Genomic DNA, 19,314 nt, shown 5'->3' with positions numbered 1-19,314 from the left:
AAAAAAATGAGAAAAAAGCAGCCATTTCAAGTACAGATAGACCATTTAGGAGCGTAACACGAGGTCAATCTCAGATTTAAATTTCACATAACAGGATCTTGATGTAACTTCTCTGACAATGAGTGAATGGATGATTTCTATTGCATATGGTTTCTATTGGATGATTCTAAACCATGACAGCCTGAAAATGAGAATTTCAACATCTTCCCCAAAATTCCAAGGTCTCTTTTTCAAAAAGTACAAAGACATTGACCAAATGCTGCCATATGACATACTTCTGGAGGATAAATTTTCGAAACTATGTAATATTTCAAAACTTATGATATTAAAGTCATTTTACACACAGTCTGACAGACTTTGGATTTCAGGCTAACCTTTAAAGTATATAAATATGCCACTTGGTTTAGCTTTATGACATTATCTTTCTCGTTTGCAGTGCTCTGGAAATACCCCATCTCAGCTACACCTCCAATTCCTTCAGGGCAAGGCTTCGTCTTCCAGCTATCCTGCCTCTCCCCCACCCCATTGTATATTCTGATGAATGCGACTGTCTACTGATTAACACCACCAGACTTCCTGGCAGGGATACACCTTTTCCTTATCACTGATTCCTGCTCTCATTCGCATCCCTGTAGGACCCCTTCCTCGTCCAGCACCAGAGGGATCGCTGTCCAACGTGGGACTAGGTCATTACCCAGCTTAAAACTCTCCAATGGCTTCCCTTCACTGCCACGAGAGAATTCCAAGCAAGCTGTTAGTCTGGTTTAGAAGATCCAGAGTGGATCTCTGACCTCTCTGACTCTTCCAACGCCCTTGTCATTTGGACTTTCAGTTCCTTGAACTAGTTCTTGTCTTGGGGCTGTTGCATTTCCTCTTCTTTATACATGGAAGAATCTTCACATGTCTCTCTCTTCCTCTTCATATTAAGGTCTCAATGTCAATGCCATCTGTTTCCTGAGCACAATGGGAAAGCCACCTTCCCCATCCCCCTCTAACAGGACACTGTATTTCATCTTCCTGACGCTTATTCCTTAGTACCCCACATTTTCTATTTACTAATGACCAAGTCTGCTATCTCCCGCACTGCGCTCTAAGCACTCTCCACCCAGCCAATGACAGGCCAGTGAGCTGGCTGAGCAAAATCAGCAGAAGCAGAAGAATAGGGATGGAAGAGCAATGAAAGCTAACTTCCCTGGTAATATCAGATTATTTCATACATGCAGGGAGTACAGAGATCTGAGGGGCTGTTGTGACACACACCAAAATCCTTTCTCCCGCTAAAAATCTTTAAAATGAAAATCTGTAAGGTTTCCAAATGTAATTAGAAAAATAGTTACCCACACCAGACAGCATTTGGGATTTTTCATACCACCACAGTCTGCACACGAGCGTTGTACTAATGGTGCATTTTCACGTGAGATCATGGTTTCCCGACTGTCAGCCACATACGTCAAAACTCAGGGTCACTTATCACCTACATCAGTTGATAGGTCTGCATTTCAAATTGTGGATTTTCAAACCCAGTCCTCCTGCAATATGGTGTTTCTCACTAATGATCCTACATTTCTACAGAAGGAAATTTAATTTTTTAAATGCTCGAAAAATTATTTCAACAAAATTTTGGGTGAGTACAGAAGAAAAAAAGGAGTATCTTATGGCTGTGGACAGAAATAAAAGGTAAAGAGAGAAAAGCAGAGGAGATCCAAGGATGCAAGGTGAACACCTTGTCTGCCTCCTGGACTTTTTCTTCAACTGTCCGTGTGGCTGCCATCTGATGCTTCTCCTTCACGGATAAAATATCCTTGAAAAGATGGTCTCCTTTTCTCTATTGTTTCAAACAATAGACATAATCAACAAATAAGACAAGTACATTACATCTATAGCAACACAAACATAAAACAACTGTGTGGGTCAGCAAAACAAACCAGATAAAGCAGGACATAAAGGGAGAACAAGATCTTAACACGTCATGAGACATGGTTTCTCTAGAAAACACAGCCCCCTAGAGCTGACCGTGGACACGGGTGCATTAGTATCTTCAGAAAATCTGAAAATAAGAATGTAAGCTGTATACAACTTCATAAGACCATGGTGTTTTTGATCTTAATGTTGCCATCCGTTGTTTTCTCGGTTCAGAGATTATTTTTGCTTCTGTTCTTGAAGAGCTATTTCCCTTTCACTGTCACAATCTTACAAATTTAAAGCAACCAACAACTATGCCTTTTTCAGAAAAAGTGCATAATAGCATGAGATTAACTCAAGTGCGCATACATTTGGTAACATTCAAGCCAGGAGAGAGAGATGATGTGCTTTGGGGGATGAGAGGGCTGAAAGGAAAAGGGGAAAGAGGAAATGGTCGGGTGACACCTTCATACGCTTTTTAAAACAGCATATTTAATAGGATATGACTGTTGTCTCCTCAAGTATGATAAATGAGCCCGTGAAAGTTCTTGCTAACAGATTTCAGAGCATCAGAAAAGACATGCAGATGAGAATAAATGGAGAAATAAATTGAGAATATCTTCAAAAGGAAACACTTACATTGGTGGTGGGAAGAAATAAGCCATGGAAAGAAGAAGAATGAGTTTGGAGAGATGTTACGGTTGCAAATTGTTTTAAAACAGTAGTAGCCTACATTTCATTACTACAAAGTTTCAGTATTAAACTGCATAACATCCTGCAAATTTTCAACTGGGCTCATTAGTTTTCAAAGCTAAGTTTAACTCTTTATCCTCACAGCAATTACCTTAAACCATTCTAAATATCTATATTCCTATATCCCTTAAATTATTAATTAATTGTCAAGTAAACTCTATTATTTCAGTAGTCCATAACTTCAAACCTTATAAAATACAACATGACACCAGTTTCTAAGCCACCCTATAAAGCATTTCATCGCTGCTCATTTACTTGAGTAAAAAAGTGAAAATTTTCTGCAATTTTTGATAATATCTGGAAACCCACACAATTTACTAAGAACTATGTCGTTAAGTATTACATTGTTAATATTTAGTATTTAAAAAATTGTTAGCAATTACATTAAAAAGTAGGGAACATTGTCTAACACTCTGAGAATGAACATCACGTATTTGCGACCTGAGTTTTACCAAAGAGCTGGAGTGAGACATACAGCCAACAAACAGCTATTGACATACCCCTTGTGTCTGTAGGGACAGAGGTGTGATACGTCGTTTTTCCCATTCATTAGGGCGCGGCTCAGGTGTGGATTCCATAAAATTGCGCTTGAGTTCACTAATGCTAGCCTGATGTCTCAGTATGTCCTCCTGGGCCTTATCGAGGTCCTAGCAATATGTAACGTAATAAAGGGCAGAAATCCAAAAAAGAAAAAAAAAAAATCCCAGCAGGACAAAAATAAAAAATCAAAAAATAAGACAAAGCAAACTTATGATTAAAAAAAAAAAAATAGTAAAGCAAGAAAAATGCCAAGTCTCAAAAGCCATATTATCACCTTAGTAGTTCATCAAAATTTGAAAATAGAGCCAATGCATATTTTTTTAATGATTCCCATTTTAAAAGGTTCTGGTTTCTTCTGTTTAGAATTTTTTAAAAAAGATAATTACTTATATTATTAGAAGGAAGCCACTGAATCACTAGTACTAGAAATGGCTAATCACCTTCTTTCTAGTAACTGATTTGAAATGCAGCCTATAACTGTTCCTGCAAATTTACCTTTCTCATTAAGGCTATTACTACAGCTGCATTCTGTGAACACAGTAAATGAAGTATAACTAGAGAAAGGTACTCAGAAGCACATGTGGCCTGATAGAAAAGCCAGGCCAAGATCATGAGAGAGAAAGAGAAAGAGAGAGGGAGAAAACCAAGGGTTGACTTTCTCCAGGAATTTTCAGCAATGGCTTTTAATCCTTAAGGAATAAAAATACTGGCTTCCAGAGGCTCCTTCTGTTTGGCCTTTCTATGAAAGAGGGAACCTTGTATACTGGTTTCATGTACTTGCCAAGCCCAGCTGTGAGGCCCAGTCACCCCACATACTAAATGGTCCTTATACAAGACAAAGATACAAGTAAAACTACCAGGTCAATTTTCACTGGAATAGGCCCTGACAAATGGTATTGGTGGGAATTTTTAGAATGGCCCTGATGAATAGTATTTGTGGGTCTAAAAGGTAATTAATGTTCAGGAAACAGTTTTAAATGAATTTTAAATCTTTTCTTACATTTCAAAATCACGGGGCCACCTGTGGTTGGTTTATAGCTTTCATCCCACTCCCAGAGGAACAGGTCATGCATCCGATAAAATTAGATCTTCCACATTCATGCACAAGCATAGTAGCTCCTCTAGGAGCTTCTAGAGCCATTTGCAAAAATTCATGATAATCTAAAACTCTTTGCATGGCATGGAAAAATGACTGTGGCTTGAGATCAGGCACATTTCTTGCATCTGTTCAAAGCAAGGTTACATATTACACTGTAGAGCATTTTAGTAAGTTACGCAAAATACATTTCCCATGGTTACCAAAGCTGCCAAAAGCAACCAGATTAGTCAGATTACTGAGAATTGCGGTTCTCCACTGAATATCTCACCATTTTACTACCTCAAAGAAGAAGGGGGAAAACAAAAACAAACCAGAAAAAAACGTTCTTGTTGTAACACAGGAAATAATATTTTTACACACCTGATTGGTTGGTTGGGTTTGGTTTTCCTTTCTCACTTTCTTTTTAATCCAAACAATCCCACGAATCAACATTTCCTCAAAGGTAATTACTTTAAGTGGACCACACTCCTAATTGCATGGATTTCACCAACTCTTCCCCCAAAATTGTAAACATGGATCTAGAGCTATTTAATGCCAAACCAACAAATACCTGTTCTGGTGAATATATATTAAGGATGGGATGTTACTTTAGATTCTGCACCACAGAGATGACCCATTAGGAGAGAAGAGATCTACCTGCAGGACTTCGAGAGTATTAGATTAAAATTTTACTCATTTGATTGAACAGAACGTTTTTTGTTTTTTGTTTTTTTCCCCCCAGTTGTCATTTAGAGAACTTCTAGTAGATATAGTCCTACCTAAGCCACTTTAAAAGAACAAAGTGGGACAGCTAACATGCACTCCAAGTTGAACTGTCCCCCATGCAGTTCATGCAGTGTGCTTGAAGGAAGGTGCCAGCCAGCCTGTGCGTGACCGCCCGTCCACAGCAGCCTGGCAGCCATCAGGACAGAGTTGTTTTCTTAAATTATACAAACCTCCAACATTAAATTGCTATGTCTGACATAAATATTATCCCCTTCTACTCTCAGGGAATTTTTCTGTGAAATTAAATCACACACAGGGGGGAAAAGGCAAATAAACATAAGTGTATCAATCAGCAAGCACCAGAAACAACCCCAAGTCAGATAGTCCAAGACATTAAAATATAAGAGGAATAAAACTCTTAAGAACCTAAAAGCCACCACAAGCAAAACTCACATATCAACCCCGGAAGTGCACCCCCCACCCTACCCCACCCCCGCACCGGACGCGCGCATGTGCAAACACAAGTATGGCAGGCAGCAGCCACCAGGTATCTAATTTTAGGGGGGGTAAATCTCCACCTCCTCCAGCTGTGTGTGTCTCCTCTTCTTTCCTCTTCACCTGAAAGTCGTAGAGCAAATGGCCAGAAAGAAGAAAAGTAGCAGTAGAAACTCTACCCAGGGATGCAGAGATGTTGTATTTGAACTGAAATGGTGAACTAGGATTACCAACCTGTAATTACTGTTTGGCCCTCAGAAGATGCAGAACATAAAGCCACTTTGGTCTTTCTTCACCTACAGTGTCGAACAAATGGTGGAAGGAATCCTTTGCAAAGGTGAAATGGAGAATGGAAGCTTCACTCTTTCTCAGTCCCTAGATTATGTGGTGTTTTTTTAATGTTTTTACTCATAAATGAAAATAGGAGAGTGTAAAAATGGCATAATTCCATCTGTCCTAATGTGAAAAGTCTAAATCAACTAGGGATGAGGGCAAAGTAGAATGATGGAAAGTGAAAACCAAATTTTACCTCAGGGACACATATTCACCCTCTAATTCAGTTTTTTAACATAGATTTCTTTCTTTGGGAGGAAAATTGGTTTATTTTGCTACTTGCATGCTAAAATCATATTTAAAAGTACTCATATTTTATAGCAACTTTTTCTTCACAAAATTCTTTAAATAAGAATAATTTTTCATGGTTGGATAATTCTTAGTATCTAATGACCCAAAAGAAAAAAAAAACTGCAAATTTAAAACTAAGTCATGGACATGAAAAGCACAGCATAGGGAATAGTGTCAATAATATTCTAATAACATCATATGGTGACAGACTATAGAATTGCTGAATCATTATGTTATACCTGAAACTAATGTAACACTGTATGGCAATTATACTTCAATATATTTATTTTTAAAAAAGCATAAATCCTGATAACTATGACTCAAGAAGAGGAATAACAAAAAAGGAAAAATAATGATTCTGAGACCAAAAGACAATAGGGTAAACTTCACGTGTTAATTTATAGCAGGATCATGAACATTCCTTTTCTTCTTTACTGGAATGAGAGTGTTAAATGTGAGAGTTCAAAATGCTTTCTTTTTTTTTCTCTCCCTTTAAATCAAGTATTTCTGAGGTGATCAGGAGCTCAGAGTATCTTCTTATCAGAAGGAAAAGTAAGAGTTATCCAACAACCTATTAAGATCATGTTCCAATTCATTGGTCAATACTTAATTCTCTAAAATGCCAATTTTTGGCATTCTTCCAGTAACATTTGGGAATAGTGGTTTCACCCAGTATGCTTACTCATGGCATTATCTTTACATTTTTCTTTAGGTTTGTTCTAAATAGTGATTTTTCTCTATGTATGGCTAGTACCCACAGGCTATGAGACACAAAGTCACCAGACCACACTAGCAAAACAAAAACATCCTGCACACATTAGCACCAACCTGTAGTGTAGAGGTAGCCCTATCTAGGGGCAAAAATCCTCAAACCGGACACATAATCTTAAATAAAGGGACACTATGCGGCCCAACCGTAGGGCAAATAGTCTAAATTTTCAAAAAGCTGTGTTTCATTTTTCATATGTATTTCTTAAAGAGTAATATCTTCCTTACAAATACCTGACAGTGACTCTTTCATAAAACTACATGATTTAGAGTTAAAAACAAAAAACAAAAAAGCAAAAAAATAAAAAATAAAAAAAAACTACCTGAAATTCATCTGGTTCCACAATGCTAACAGTAACAGGGAGACAAGGAATTTATGAGATTAGACCCATAAATGTCAGGAGTAAAGGTTACAGATGCATCCTCATAAATGCAAGAACAAGCTTGGCTTCCTAACGAGAAATAACGGCACTAAGGAGTTCTACTAATACACATCAATCACGGTTATGTCCACAGAATCTAAGTTCTATATTGAAACAAGTGTCCGTCCTACAGGAACAGCATTGACAGACTTGCTATTTGTCTGGAAAACAGACAAAGCCAATAAGGATTGTTAAGGGCAACAGAGGTTTCCTGTTATTGTTTTGTTTTGTTTTGTTCTGAAGACCTAGTACAGTCTAGATATTTACAAAATAATCCCTAACTTGGTTCTCAACTTCGAATGTGTGGACCTGGTCCATGGAAATCAATGAAGGGGAAGTACTTATTTACATGTATTTCTCATGCACTAAAACACCATGTATGTGAAAATGTGCAGACCATACTATTTTGAGGGTACTCAGTGGTGAAATTTATGCACATGTTTACACTCTATATTAGGAAGCTGGAGTTTTGTTGACCCCACAAATTAAAGCTTAGGTGGGAGTCCCAGCAATTGCTTCCTCCTCCTCTGTTTTGTCATTCAAGTCACAGTCATGAGAAACACTGAAGGAAGTGGCTTTAGCCTCCAGATAGCAGAGGGATAGAGCCAGAGGAAGGGAAAAGGTGAGAGAAAAAGGCACTGACTGAGAAGCAGAGAGAAGGAGTCCGAAGATGAGGATGAGGGAAGGAAGAAAGGAAGGGGAGGTAATAGGAAGGTAGTGCTGGACATCGTCGGGGAGGAAGGAGACCCAGACCTTGGGGAGGCTGGGGAAAGCAAGATACCCATCGTCATCGAGAAGGGAGGGGAAGCTAGGTGGGAAGCATTTGCAGAAATGGAAGGAAAAGTACCCAAATTCAGAACCCTTGCGGTCAGCCTCTTTTAGAGGCTTCTCATGGGTGGGAGGACAGTCAGGCTGAGGAGGGGCTGCAATGGGACCCGAGACAGAATCAAGGGCAGGGACTTCGCAGTCCCCCAGCTCGGACAGCTCACCGCTGGAAGGGAGCTCTAAGCTGTCTAGTGTGATCTGGTCAGCCTCCCCAAAGGGGTCCTCCTCCGAAATGTCTGAAAGCAAGTCCATCTCAGGGACCGGTAAAAGGTTTGGGGAAAGAGAGGAAACACAGCGAATGAGAGGTGATGGTGGACACATGGGAACAGGCTACCCTCGGGAGCAAACCCATGATTCAATGAGAAATCGCACAACAGATAACATTCAAAGGAGAAACAAAGGCAAGAGAGAAAGAGAAGAAATGGGCAGTTAGTGAAAACTTGTACTTGCAAGTAGGGATTGTTATTAACACAGTGCAGTTAGAACATGAATTACATGATCTTTTTTAAAGAGAAAAACTGGATTTAGTATTTTCTTACGGATTGCAAATAGACCCAATGAAACTCAAACGACATTCTTACTCATAAACCTGGCTGCTGACAAGTATTCAAAGCATTACACCCAGTCATTTGCTGAAGATAAGCAGAATTTCCTTTGGAATTTAAAGTAACTTTTAAAAATAACTGCATGTATCAAAGTAACTAGGGAAAATGGTAGGGAGACTCTGAAAGGCTGAGCTCCTGTTTCAGATGTAACAACCACTGGGGGCCTTAATAGCATAATTATAAAAGACTCTAACTTTTCACTAGTTAAAGAGATCTTGTTGGTTATTTTTAACTAAATTATTTTCAACCAAATAATTAATTTCAGCATGATAGTCACAAATTCTTTAACAAAGGCATTTGGAGGACCTGATGGCTGAGTCCCTGGGGTTCCTATAAGGCCCCCCTGTGGTCCCTGAGCCCTCCTCCATGACGACAGGTTGTCAGGACAGGAATTCTTGAGCCACTGGCTGCTCCTTCATCTAGTGGTTTCTTTATAAATTCATGTTGCAGGTGTTTACATTTTTCAAAAGTTAAAATTTAGAAAACATTATAAATCTATTGCAGGATTTCATTTCCTTCTTGCGTTCACTTCCAATGTTATCTACAAAAAAAGTTGCTTTGTGCAGATATAGAAGAGTGATCCGATGAACTCCAAGCCTCTTCAAATCTACCTCCAAGTACTTGCCCAAGGTAAAAAGGTATCATAAAATAATAGTGACAAATTTGAAAACACAGCATCAGTTACTTCTCCATTCACTACAGTGTATGCGCCAAATAAGGAAATAAGCAACACACCATCTTCTCATTCACTGTTCACAAAATAATCACCTTTGGCTTAAGAATTTCTTCTTCACTTAGAAATTAATGAAAAATAACACTTTTCATAAAAACCATCTTTGTTCATTTCAAAAAAAAAGCCCTCAAGTCAACGTAATTAAAATACTTGAGACTATACTTAAAATTACTTGTAACAAACAAATATAAATTTCAAGTCACCACAGCTCCTATAGTAGAGGGATTTAGCTAAAAAGGATGATTTTGCAGACAGTTAAAAATTTTAGGCTACTAAATTACTTGCTTGCATTAATATAACTTACATTACAATATTTTGCTTTGAACAACAATTAGAAAAATGTTTGAGACCCTGTTCAAACCAGTAGAAGCCTACATACTGACAACTTCTATCACAGAGAACATACGCTAATTCTAAATAATACCTGAGTTCTGAAACAACAAATGTAACAGCCTCCAGTCAAAGTACACTTAAGATTACATTTTTCTGCTAATTTACCATACCTTTCCTTCAATGAATTGCACATGTGGGACTTTAGTCGGGCTTCTGAGGTCCCTCCTGCCATCCCCATCTTGAACCACAGCAGTGCTGACAACTCTGGGGCCGTATGCTGAAACCTCCCCAGCAGGTCCAGGAAAATCCTTCATAAGACTTTGATCCATAACACCAACTGGAGCTAGGAAAGAAGGGTCACTTGGGATTACTTCAGGGCATTTCAATGGTCAAGCTTACAGTGAGAAACAGGCAGCATGCAGACATTTAGCAGGAACGTTGCTTGAGCTCTGAAGATACCAACATATCAAACCCATTTTTAAACTTTTCCAAATTCTAATTATAGTCCAAATTTTAACCCATTCAACTACACCAGGCTCTCAAATCCGATTTTTGAAGGATGCAGAGTCTGATCATTGGCCAGTAGGAGGAGCTCTAAGACCAGCTGAAACAGACATGGCACATAATGTCAGAATCCTAAAGTGAGCAATATTTGAATTCTCTAGGGTCTCTTTGATCTTGCCTGAACTTATTTCTGAATCTATTTACCGCAACAAATAATTATCTAAGGATTAAAATGACTTGCTTAAGTAAGTTTTTAAGATTTTTCCATAAAGCAACCTTTAATTTGAATACCTTTCAAAATTATGACAAGACTGGAAAGGTCGGTATTACAGAAATAACTTCTATGTTTAATAGTTTTCATTTTTCTAACCTCCCCGCTGAATGCCTCAACTTGAGCTACAGTAAATCTAATACACAGATACTTCCTGACCCAGAAAACCTGGCCCTCATGTATTTCCTTCATCTCTCCTGCAGATGAACAGGAACATACATTGGGTTGAAATTTCTGTCATACAGCAGATCAACCTAAGAGGGCATAACATTTCAGCAAATGCAAGTGAGGAGCAATGACAAAGCCTCTGTCCATATGTAGCTTCTCCCTCAAGTCCCCAATGACTAAGGTTATTTCACCTGTATAAAAAGTGCTTGACTGACAGGGTGACTGACAGTGGTTCTATGTCCCCAGAGAAGTGCAGTAGACACAAAGCCCTCTAGGCCACAAGCTCCTAGAGGGTAGGGATTGTGTGATCCGCCAGATTGAACTAGGGAGGCATCAAGCACCCCAATCTCTGTATTACAAGAAAGCTCTCAGCCCACACCCTTCATGTACCCTGTCCAAACCTTCCTTCTTCCCCAGCCTGGTCTTTTTCGCCAGATACCACACTCATATGTTCACCAGTTAACCAAGCCAGAAACCTTAATGCCTTCGGCCTTCATCCCTCAACACCATCAAATCCAACTGAATCTAAATGTGGCCAGTTCTTCCTCTGCATTTTTACCACTCTGGGCCACTTTAAGACTCTGGTGGTCCTTAAGTACTCCCACTTCTGAAAGCCCACAACAAAATCACAAAATAAAGTCACATCTTACATGAAGCATAATTATTTCTCAACATTTTTAACTTTTGAAAAGATTTTAATAACTCTTCCTTGGAAAATCTAGGACTATGAGTAACTCTTTCAATTTATGATTATGATTTTTAAGCACCTCTTGCCCATACGCAAATTATTGCAAAATGGTAAACTCTGACCTACAAATGGTTTAAGGTGTAAGGTAAGCAAAATGTTAATGAATATCAAATTTAAAGTTATATAACGAGGTTGACAAAATACTTATTTTGCATGCTTTTAGACACATTAATTTCAGTGTGCAGGAGGGCACGCTATTTGTTTTGGGGTTTTTTTGCATTTTGAGACAAAAAACCTTTTCTAGGTCTTAAGTACTTGTTGAACCCTGAGAAGCCTGGAGGCCGCAGGTGCTCAGGTTATGGTGCCAAATGGCCAGCTGGTTACTCTTGCCCAAGCAAGATCCTCATTCCTCTCACCTGGAATACTCCAAACCAGTCTGCCTGCTTCCTCTCTTGTCCTATCAATCACTCTCAACATTGCACCAACTGATTTTTTTAAAAAGGTAATATAGTGCACTTACAGGCTGGTGTAAGTGTGCACACATGTGCGTAACACACACACACACACACACACACATACACACTTCAATAGCACTGGAATAAAAACTGTATTCTTCCTCGTGGCCTACAAGGTCCTGTATGACCTGTCCCTAGCCTACCTCTCCCCATCATTTACAAAGCTCTAACTAGTCTTCTTTCTGTTTCTGGCCTGCATCAAGCTCTCCCTCATCTTAAAACTTTTAGACCTGCTGTTTCTGCCACCGAGAATGCTTTATCTCCAGCTCTACTCAGTGCTAGCTCCCCCTCATCCCTCAAGTCTCAACCAAAATGGTTCTTTCCCAGATGGGCCTTCCTTCTCCCATGGCTCAATCTCAGGTTCCTGCTTATTACAGTCTCCATTTTCAGGACATCACTGTCTCCTCCAATCTCAGATGCATCTCGGTTGTTCTCTTAAATAACTCATTTGCCTCCTTTGGGGTTTGATTTCCCAATCTCAGAATCCCACTGTTAAAAAAGGCTGTTCTAGACTGATTTTTATTTTAATGCTTCATCTTAGATATCACATTCATTTTTAGATTGCATGCAAGAACTGGGAGATTTGTTTTCACTTGCCAAACATTAAAGTAAGGAATATTTATGAATCTAAATTAGTCCGGTGTAACTTAAAAACTAAACAGGGACAAGAAAATATAACCCATGTCAACAACAACAACAGGAAGGTATATTGCTGGGCAGTGGTGGTGAAAATACAGTTTAGTACCAGGTTACAGCTTCACTTTGCTTTAGGAGGTAAAAAGCCTGGAATCCCTCACCAAATAGTTCACTGGCTGTCTGGTCATGTATTGGCACGAAAAGCCTTCTATTTTTCACAAGAACACAATAATCCTTTTGATGACTGGCCCATCTGATGAATTACAGTGTCCAAAACACAAAAGGAAAAATAATGGATCACTGTGCCATGTTTGTTGCTTTTACTTGTAAAAATCATTGTTTTCAGATACAGACCTACTATAATCCTCTGCACTCACCACTTGGGTTGTGCAGAGGATTGTACAGAGGTTGTGCAGATGGTGGGTTTCCTCGAGCCGTGTTTATCTATGTCAAAACACAGTGGCTAATTGCTCTTTCTAAACTCTAGAATTTGCAATATAAGAGTTGTAATGCCTCAGAGTTTAAAACAAAGGCTGAAACAGGCAATATTCCAGCAGCAGGAATGACTTCTCTCAGGGCATCAACCAACACTGACAGCAGTTAGGCAGCACTTAGATAAATTCTCTGTGGTAAGGGGCAAGGCTTGTGAAATATTTCCATGAGCAGGCACATTTTTCACATTTACTTGAAAAAAGTGCTGTGTTGTTGATGAGCTAAAAGATACACTGATAGCTATTGCACATTAAAAATTCACTAAATTTAAATTACCACATTTGGAAATGTGGACATTTACTTGAACCACAATTTATGAATCCCTTGCACTACCTGTCATCTCAAAATTATATGGAAGATTCTCCAGAGTCAAGATTTAATTACTATATATACAAAAATGCCCATCAACAAATCCCTGGACAGATCTCTGTGTGTCTACCTGTATCTCTTTTCCAAGTTTATTCCAAGAAAAATAGATCAAGGCTGAGGAGTGTCCATCCTTCATCAGTGAGAGCACATTTTAAAATCAGGCCTATAATCAGAGAACTGATGGTTGCCAGAGAGAAATGGGGGAGGGGAGGGGCAAAATGGGTGAAGTGTAATGGGAGATACAGGCTTCCAGTTACAGAAAGAAGAAGTCATGACGATGAGAAATACAGAAGAGAAAACACAGTCAATGATAGTGTAATAGTACTGTATGGTGATGGATGGTGGCTTCACTTGTGGCAAACATAGCATTACACAGAAGTTGAATCACTATGTTACACACCTGAAGCTGATGTAACATTGTTACATCAACTATATTCAAAAACTCAAATGATAAACACACACATACAGACACACACATACACACACAAATGAGCGCAGTTTTATCTACTAGCATATCTGTTTTAGCCACTTAAAACAGTTGTTCTAGTTCCTATTTCAGAAAAATGTCAGTAAAAGAAGCAACCAAGAAAGGTCGTAGGTGATAGATAGGAGTGAAACAAATATTTAAATTTAATATTACTATTTTTATGTATATTGAGATTAATCAACTAAAAAATGTTGGAAAACTACTTCTAAGAGAAATTCATTCATCAATTAATTTCTTCCAGGCACAAAGTAAAATGAAGTTTCTTATAAAGCATTCTAACATAAAATTAACTTTAGTTCCTTTACAGAAGACCTGCTATTAAGCCAAAATTAGGATAGTAAGATACATATATGAAGGAAAAGAATATCAATTTATTTCCATATGTAAAATATACAAAACTACAAATATGTAGCTAATTAGAATTCTAATAAAACAATATAGAAATTTATACAAATCTCCCTTCCCCCCACCCTAGCCTTGGCTGAAGAACTAGTCATTACACTGTATTTCCCTTCCTTTTGTTAGAGCACGACGTTTCAACCATAGTCTTTGAAAGAAGCAGATGGTTTCGATATGCTAGAAAGTTTGGAAAGCTTCAGTAAGGGTTTTTAAACTCATAAAATTAGAACATTTTAAGTTCCTTTGAATAAAAGTTCTTATGTTATCATACCAAAATCTGAGGAATTCCACTTTTGCCATTAATTAACAAGCTTAATAAATTAAAACACATAAAATACATCACAATTAAGTCAGATATATGTTTGTCCAACATCTTATCCACAAGAATTCTCAATATTTGCATACACTGCATAAATTTATGTTCAGAATGACAGCTGAGAACACTATAAACTTTTCTTGTGAGTATAAGAAATACCATTTTATTTATTCAGAATAAACAGCTATCCCTCTAGGATGTTTCTGAGGACCTCATTCACTACATCACCACTTTCTGACCCCACTGGATTAGAGAAAAGAGTAAAGGAATCCAAACTATCATAAATGTGTTTACCTCCATCTAGACTCCTGGAGACACGTTTGCTAGAGGTACGCTCAAAGTGTGGCGCTGGCCTATCAATGAGGGTGCTTGCCTGACGGGTCTGGGCTTGGGTACGGCCGCTGTAGCGGAATTTGGACCCCAAGGTCAGGAACTTGGCCTTTGGTGGCTGCTCTGGAGACACAAGCCTGTAGGGAGAAACAAAGAACTGAAATAGGAGCCTTTATGAATTTTCTTTTTTAAAAAAAGTTGAAACTTTATATTTTAATATCCCATTTTACTAAGATTACTCAACTTAAAGAGCAAAAAGCTGCCTAAAGTTTCTAATGAAAAAAGAACATTATTTATAAATCCTCCTACATACAGAGCTTTAGGATAGCGATAAGATGACTAAAGCCACAGTCATGTATTCATGAATAGTATGTTTCCCACAACCTGAGCAAAAGAGCAGCTGTTCTCAGTGTATATCAAAGGCTATTTATTTGTATTAGCTTAAATCATTTATATAAACACATATGTCTGAATTCTTGCTTCTAGCTATAAGTGCCAAGTGGCAATCCATTACCATTAGTAATTCTCAATATTTATGTCTATTTCTCCTGGGAAAGAACATCCAATCCAACTCAGGAATCCACTCCATCAAGCAATGCTTTCCCATGAAGAACACAGCACACAGCAGATCTGTAGAGATGACTAACATTGTTACTTGCCAACACTATTCCACTGCTTACACCCTGGGCTCATAATAAATGAAGGCAAACCTTCTTGATGTCAAATACTTTCAGGCTTATGCAAAAGTATGTTTTTAGTAAATAAATCCAATCTTGTCTGGCATACAATTGGAATTGTCTCGCTTCCATTGTCTAATCACGAGTTGGCAAAACATCTTAACAAACAAAGATAATCTTGGAGCTCTTATAGCATTTATTAAACAAGATGGCTTCAGTTGACAATTCCAGAACATAAGCTCCATCAAAATTTTTTCTTTCATTCTCCAAGGAGTGATTTCTTTTTTCCTTTTTTTTTTTTTTTTTTTTTTAAGATTTTATTTATTCACTTATTTGTCAGAGAGAGAGAAAGAGAGAACACAAGCAGGAGAGCTGCAGGCTAGGGTAGAGGAAGAAGCAGGCTCCCTGCTGAGCAAGGAGCCCAATGCGGGGCTCAATCCCAGGATCCTGGGCCCACGACCTGAGCCGAAGGCAGATGCTTAACCAATGGAGCCACTCAGCCATCCCTCCGAGAAGGGATTTCTTAAAGAGTTCGTTATAATTTCAAGTATTTTTCAACCTTCGGCTTGTTTTGTGTTTGTTTGTTTTTTTAAGAAATCTTCTGCTTAAAGGCAACAACTACAGATTCCAGTCAAGGTAAAGGCACAGAAAGATTAAATTTCTCAGCATCCTGATCATAAATAAGAGAGGCAGGGTGAGAAATATGGTCATTTATCATTCTTTCTCTCTCTCTCTCTCTTCTCATTGACTATGACAGTGTTTTCCTACCTACCAATCCAGTTAAGGAGGATCTAAGAATGCTCTATAAGAAAGTAATCATCTATAGAAAAGAAAGGGTCACTGGCAGGCTCATCACTGCAATGATAAAGAAGTATTCATTCTCGGGGCACCTGGGTGGCTCAGTCAAGAGCCCAACTTCTTGACTTCAGCTCAGGTTGTGATCTCACGGTTGTGAGGTCAAGGCCAACGTTAGGCTCTGGTGCTGAGCATGGAGTCTGCTTAAGATTCTCTCTCTCTCCCAGGGTGCCTGGGTGGCTCAGTGGGTTAAAGATTCTCTCTCCCTCTCCCTCTGCCCTTCCCGTCTCTCTCTCTCTCACCCTGCCCCTCAAAAAAAAAAGGGAAGAAATATTCATTCATGAAAAACAAGTTAGCTAAATCACATGTATCTTTATCATCTATTCATGAAGTACACTCTATAGTAAATGGAAGATCAACCAGAGGAAAAAAGAATTTCTAAAGAATACCTCAAGGGGAAAATAGGCATTGATGACCCTAAAAAAAAACTACCCCATCCCCCAAAATTATTACACGAAAGACAACAAGTGTTGGCAAGCAGGTGGAGAAATTGGGACTCCTGTGCACCTTCAGTGGCAATGCATAATGATGTAAAAGTTATGGAAAACAGTATGGAGCTTCCTCAAAACATTCAACACAGAATTACCATATGATCCAACAATCCCACTTCTAGATATTTATCAAAGAAAAAAAAATCTGAAATTGGTATCCTGAAAAGAAATCAGAAGCACTCCTATGTTCATTACAACACTATTGGCAATAGCGAAGATGGGGAAACAACATAAACCTTCACCAAGAAATGAACGGATAAAGTCTATGCACAGAGCGGAGTGATACTTGGCCTTACGAGAAAAAGAATTCTGCAACCCACAACATGGATGGATCTGGAGGACATGGTGCTACATGAAACGAGCCAGACACAGAAAGGCAGGGACTACATGATTTCACTTGTATGAGGAAGCCAGAACAAACTCATAGATTCCAGACTGGAATGGTGGTTACCAGGGACTGGCAGAAGAGGGAAATGGGGAGTTGTTAGTCACCAGGCATAAAGCTTCAGTGAGGATGAAGCTAGAGCCTTCTAGAGACCAGCTGCACAACATGTGGCCAGTCCACAACGTACCAAATGCATGATGTATATGCAGCTACAGTCAACAATGTATCATACGTGTGACATATAAAAGGACAGGTCTCATGTTATCTGAACCAATAAAGTGTAACTATTCAAAAACAAAACAAAAGACAGGAAGTAAAGAGAAAAGTGAGGTTGGGGGTATCTGGCAGCCATCTATAGGGTCACCTCAGTTGACTGCCTCTCTCAACCAAAGGCCAGGTCTTCCTAGAAGATCAGCTTCACAGGAGGATGTACTGGTAGCTCTCATTTCTAGTTCCAGTAACAGCTCCCGACCCCCAGCAGTGACAACACCCCTTTTAGGCCTACGGGTGTTATCACATCCGATTCATGAAACCCAACTCAAATTTTTTTAAAAAATTTTAAACTAGAAACAGGTTACTGACTTGTGGGAATTATGAGAAATCTTAAAGAATATCTAGGTAAAGGCATAGATCTTTTTAAAGATTTAACTTTCTCCTCTTCTTTTACAAAATTAATTGAACTCACAAAGAGAGAAACCTGAGAAACTGCAGTCTTCACAAAACAATTTCAAACAAAATTAAGAAAACCTCCATTAGTGTTTTCTGATTTTCTGGTTATTAGTTTATCTTACATAACTTCGCACAGATCTGTGCTAGGTCCCATATACGGCAGGTGCTCAATAAATACAGGCTGGAGGGCACCTGAATTTAAGTAGCTAGAAAATCCAAAGACATGTCTACCTATCCGTTTTCCAGAATTCCCGTTCTCAGAATAGAATTGAAGAACAGCTTTTGAGTTGTCTTACGCCAGGATTTTAGAGAAGGGAAGTTGGGCTACAAGTTCTAGAACTTCTAACACAGTGAGAACTACTGCTGAATATTTCAGTCTTAATTTAATAAAACAATCCCAATGCTACAAAAAGCCCTTATAAAATGAGGTTGTTGGTTTTATATTTTCCTCCAGTTATGAAAGCGGGCTCTCATTTATATAGACTGGGATCTGTAAACAGTTAAATATCTAAGTCCAGGTGAGGAGAGTTCTACACAATCATATTTCTTTAGTCTAATTTTTTTTTATTTTTAAAGATTTTATTTACTTACTTGACAGAGAGACACAGCAAAAGAGGGAAAACAAGCAGTGGGGGATGGGAGAGGGAGAAGCAGGCTTCCCTCTGAGCAGGGAGCCCGATGTTGGGCTTGATCCCAGAACTCTGGGATCATGACTGAGCGGAAGGCAGACGCTTAACGACTGAGCCACCCAGGTGCCCCTAGTCTAATTTGTTTATAAGGTAACAGACGGTTGGTTGCCATTTAAATATGTATCATATCATCCACTTATGCATTTTGTAAAAGATATTTCAAAAATATAAATCCAAGAAATACAAGGCAAGTATTTTAAAGGCATATATCTATCACAATGTAAGATTAGGAAAGTCATTAACTAGAGGATTTTTATTTTATTTCAACTTGAGATAAAATACTTCTTTACCCAAATGGCACTGGTGACCACATACAAAAAATATTAACTTACAGATTAATTTTCTGACAACAAAGAAATCCTTAATTAAGTTGCAATTAAATAGAAGCAAATATCAAAACAAAAACGGACTGACAGACATTTATTTAGCTTTTTCTAAAAGAATATTTTTGGCAGCTTAAGTCAATGGTAATGCCAATAAATTTCCTACCAAAATATAGGCCAAGCAACAAAGTGTTTCAAGATCACTGAACAATTGTTTCCTTTTGACATTACTTTTCTTTACCAAAG

General features: G+C 38.4%; 1 protein-coding gene across 19 annotated transcripts in view; it reads right to left on the bottom strand.

The window, feature by feature from the left end:
* The window catches only part of EPB41L2 (erythrocyte membrane protein band 4.1 like 2), a 211,294-nt gene that overhangs the window by 30,323 nt on the left and 161,657 nt on the right, over window positions 1–19,314 (bottom strand). For 10 of the 19 annotated variants that reach the window (XR_006602351.1, XM_045066366.1, XM_045066367.1 and 7 more), the window contains exons 11-15: window positions 14,944–15,116; window positions 9,975–10,147; window positions 5,230–5,292; window positions 3,156–3,302; window positions 1,724–1,825 (exon numbers count right to left, since the gene is read on the bottom strand). Coding sequence is in view for 18 of the 19 variants with exons in the window: in XM_045066366.1 (XP_044922301.1) it covers window positions 1,724–1,825; window positions 3,156–3,302; window positions 5,230–5,292; window positions 9,975–10,147; window positions 14,944–15,116 (658 nt within the window). In the remaining variant the exon portion in view is untranslated. The other 9 variants (XM_045066369.1, XM_013063741.2, XM_013063722.2 and 6 more) reach the window with 3 other exon arrangements.

The sequence above is a fragment of the Mustela putorius genome, unplaced genomic scaffold (genome assembly GCF_011764305.1).
Source record: "Mustela putorius furo isolate JIRA1106 unplaced genomic scaffold, ASM1176430v1.1 tig00003863_pilon_pilon_pilon, whole genome shotgun sequence".
NCBI lineage: Eukaryota > Metazoa > Chordata > Mammalia > Carnivora > Mustelidae > Mustela > Mustela putorius.
This window is presented reverse-complemented; position numbering and strand designations above follow the sequence as displayed.